Source organism: Nannospalax galili, unplaced genomic scaffold (genome assembly GCF_000622305.1).
Source record: "Nannospalax galili isolate Female #2095 unplaced genomic scaffold, S.galili_v1.0 scaffold212, whole genome shotgun sequence".
NCBI classification, from domain to species: domain Eukaryota; kingdom Metazoa; phylum Chordata; class Mammalia; order Rodentia; family Spalacidae; genus Nannospalax; species Nannospalax galili.
In genome coordinates, this window is record NW_008333884.1 from 4,252,437 (window position 1) to 4,255,942 (window position 3,506).

A 3,506-nucleotide genomic window follows, 5' to 3' on the forward strand; every position below is an offset into this window, starting at 1 on the left:
GCCGGGGCTCGGGGGCGGCGCCCGGGGCCTGCAGTCTCTGGCGCGCCGCGTGCAGCTGGCAGGAGAGGTAAGCGGCCGCCTCGGTGTGCTTCTGCAGCTCGGTGCCCAGCACGGTGGCGCGGTGGCTGCGGCGCCGCAGCTCCTCCAGAAAGCGGCGCTCCTCGGAGCGGAGGCTGCAGCGCAGCGCAGACACCAGGGCCTCGCGCTGCGCCACCTCCCGCCGCAGCTCCGCGTTGGCAGCTGTCCGCGCCTCCAGCTGCGACTCCAGCGCGCGGCACTTGCTCTCCAGCTCCCGGGATACTTCCTCTGGGGAGGGAGAAGAGAGAGGTGATGGTGCCTCCCAGGGCATGACACCCACCCAAGGACAGTACAACAGCCTCGCTGGCCTCCACCTCCCGAAGTGCTCTCCCCTCCCACCTCATGCTTCAGCCAGGCTTCCAAAATCTGCACCTGTCCTCCCATTCTCCAACTTAAACGCAATGCCCTTCCTGATGGTTTATTCATTTGTAAGTAATTTGTTGAGCACTGTTTTGGGCCCACGTTCTCACGCAGCATACAGTACAGTAGGAGGGATAGAGGAAATAATTATAAATAAATGTGACATTGCCAGTGTGGCATGTTCCAGAAAGAGGCAACTCAGTGCTCTGACTGTAACAGGGGGATGTGATCTGATCAGTGAAGGCTTCTGGGCAGGAGAGGTTTAAGCTAGGCTCTGGAAGATGAATAGTTCCTTTCCTAAAGAAGGGTATGCCTGGGGGTAGCAGCTTATGCACAGGCTCTGTGGCAGGAAGCCAGCTGTGACAAGGGGCTGGAACAGCTGTGGGTGTGTGCACAGGAGAGATGGCTAGTGTTCCTGTTTCCTTCATGGAGTTATTTTGGTTTACTGGTTTAGATTTTGCCTTTGCCTCTGAGCAGGAGTCAACCCTAGATATGCATTAGAGCCAGGCAGAGAAGAAAGTCCTTTCAAAGGAAGGATAATAGTGGTGAAAACTACTGTCATTAGGTAATCCTCATCTGCAGTCTAGGATGAGTGTCCTTCAAGTACCTAGGCATATGAAGAAGTGGGCAGAATTAATTCAAGTCTGTAAGTGTTGCCATGTACCCTGGGTGATCTTTAGCTACACAAGGCAATTGGTTGGATTCCTAACATTTTATCTTAAAATTTCCAGACTTTCTTGTTCCCAGCTTTTCATCTTGATGAATAACCAACACATCAGTATGGCAGGGGGTCAGTTAAGAACTCTCCTGGAAAGGGCCTGGTGGCTCATGACTGTAATACCAGCACTTGGGAGTTGAGGCAAAAGGATTGCCACAATTTTGAGGTTAGTCTGGTTTACACGGTGAGTTCTAGGCCATCAGGTACAACAGAGTGAGACAATATCTTAACACAAAAACAGTCTCCTAGCCAAGAAATTTCTTTTTTTTTGAGACAGAGTCCCAAGGGTCTCACTGTGTAGACTAGGCCGGCCTTGAACTTGCAGTGATCTTTCTGCCTCTTGAGCGACCAAGCCTGGCAAAGAGGATGGGGACACACACACATACACACACACACACACACACACACACACACACACACACACACACACGCTGGAGGGATTGCTCAGTGATTAAGAGCACTTGCTACTGTTGCAGAGGACCTGGGTTTGGTTCCCAGCACCCACATCAGGCAGCTCACAACTCCCTCTAACTCCAGTTCCAGGGGATCCATTGCCTTCTCCTAGCCTCCACAGACACTACACATACATGAGGCACATACAGACAAGCAGACACATACAACATAAATAAAATTGTAGAAAATATGTGGATTTTTTTGTACTGCTGGGAAATGGAACTCAGGATCTCAAGCAGGCTAGACAGGCACTTACCACTGAGCGTATTATACCTCCAGCCCAAGAAAGACTATTTAAAAAAAATCTGCACTTTAGCCAGGTATGGTGGCACACACCTTTAATCCCAGCACTCGAGAGACAGAGGCAGGCAGCTCTCTGTGAGTTCAAGGCCAGCCTGGTCTACATATCCAATTCTAAGCCATCTGAGGCTACAGGGAGACCCTGTCTCAAAGAGGCAAAAATCTGCACTTCTACAGCTTTTTATTTTGTGGGTGTGCATGTGTGTACAGTGTGTGTATGCATGTGTTCATGTCTGTATGTGCATGTGCATGTGTGCATGAGTGTGTATGGGGCCAGAGATCAATGTTGGTGTCTTCCTCTGTTGCTCTCCACCTTATTTTTTGAGACAGGGTCTCTCACTAAACCTAAAGTTGACCGATTTGGCTGGGCTTGTGGGCCAGTGAGCTCCAGGAATCCTCCTGTCTTCATGCCCCACAAACCACCCCAGTGCTGGGGTTACAGGTGTGTACCACTGTGTTTGGCTTTTATGTGAGTGCTAGGGATCCAAACTTGGGACCCCACTGCTTGTGTGGCAAGGACTTTATGACTGACCCATCTCACCAGTTCAAGAAAAACTATTTTGGGGTGATTTATTTTTAGCTAAACAGTTAGGAGTCCCTCCAAGCCAGGTAATGTGCTTCATACCTCACAAATGTGGGTAACACTGAATCCTAGTTCTCAGACATCCTATAGTCTGGTGCTTATTTGCCCCTCTGCTCCATTTAAAATAAATTTAAAAGTAAGGCTAGGACTGGTGGTACAGGCCAATAATCCCACCTACTCAGGAGGTTACAGTAGGAAGATCACAAGTTCAAGGCCAGTCTGGTGACACCTTGTCTCAAAAAGTGTTGGGGGGAGCTGAGGATGAAGCTCGGAGGATGAAGCTCGGTGGTAGAATGTTTGCCTAGTAAGTATAAGGACCTGGGTTTCATACTCAGTGTCACCCCCTCTCCCACCCCTCAATAAACAAAAAAGGAAAAGAAGGCACAGGGATGTAGCTCAGTTGACAGAGTAAGTACCTATTATGCAGGAGGTCTGGGTTTGATCCCTAGCACAGCATAAATGAGGTAATATGCCTGGGAAGTCTAGGCAGGAGTTCAAGGTCATCCTTGACTTTACATTGAGTTAGAGGCTAGCCTGGGCTACATGAGGACCTATCTCAAAAAATCCAAAAAACTAGCCAGGCATGGGAAGGCTCATATCTTTAATCCCAGCATTTGGGGCAGCAGAAGCAGGTGGATCACTGAGATTGAGGTGGGCCTGGTCTACAGTGAGTTCCAGGCTAGCTCCTGCTACAGGAAGACCCTGTATCAAAAAACAAACCATAACCAAAACCAAAACCAAACAAACACAAAACCCCAAACAAACAACAATAAAACCCTCAACCAAAACAGATGAACAAACAAACAAAAAAACTGTGTTGGCAAGGGTAATTGGTAAGGGTAAGCCTGATGACCTGAGTTTGATTCCCAGAACCCACATGGTGGAAGGAGAGAACTAACTCCTGAAAGTTGTCCTCTGACTTCCACATGTGTCCCCCCACCCTATCACATACCTATAACAATAATAAATAAATAAATAAATAAATAAATAAATAAAATTTTTAAAGGGTTGGGG

At 48.5% G+C, this 3,506-nt stretch overlaps 1 protein-coding gene across 1 annotated transcript in view; it reads right to left on the reverse strand.

Moving 5' to 3' along the window:
* The window catches only part of Ccdc92b (coiled-coil domain containing 92B), a 22,778-nt gene that overhangs the window by 3,609 nt on the left and 15,663 nt on the right, over nucleotides 1–3,506 (reverse strand). Inside the window, exon 5 of the mRNA XM_029561466.1 lies at nucleotides 3–306. Within this exon, the coding sequence (XP_029417326.1) occupies nucleotides 3–306 (304 nt within the window). The remainder of the gene's footprint in view (nucleotides 1–2; nucleotides 307–3,506) is intronic.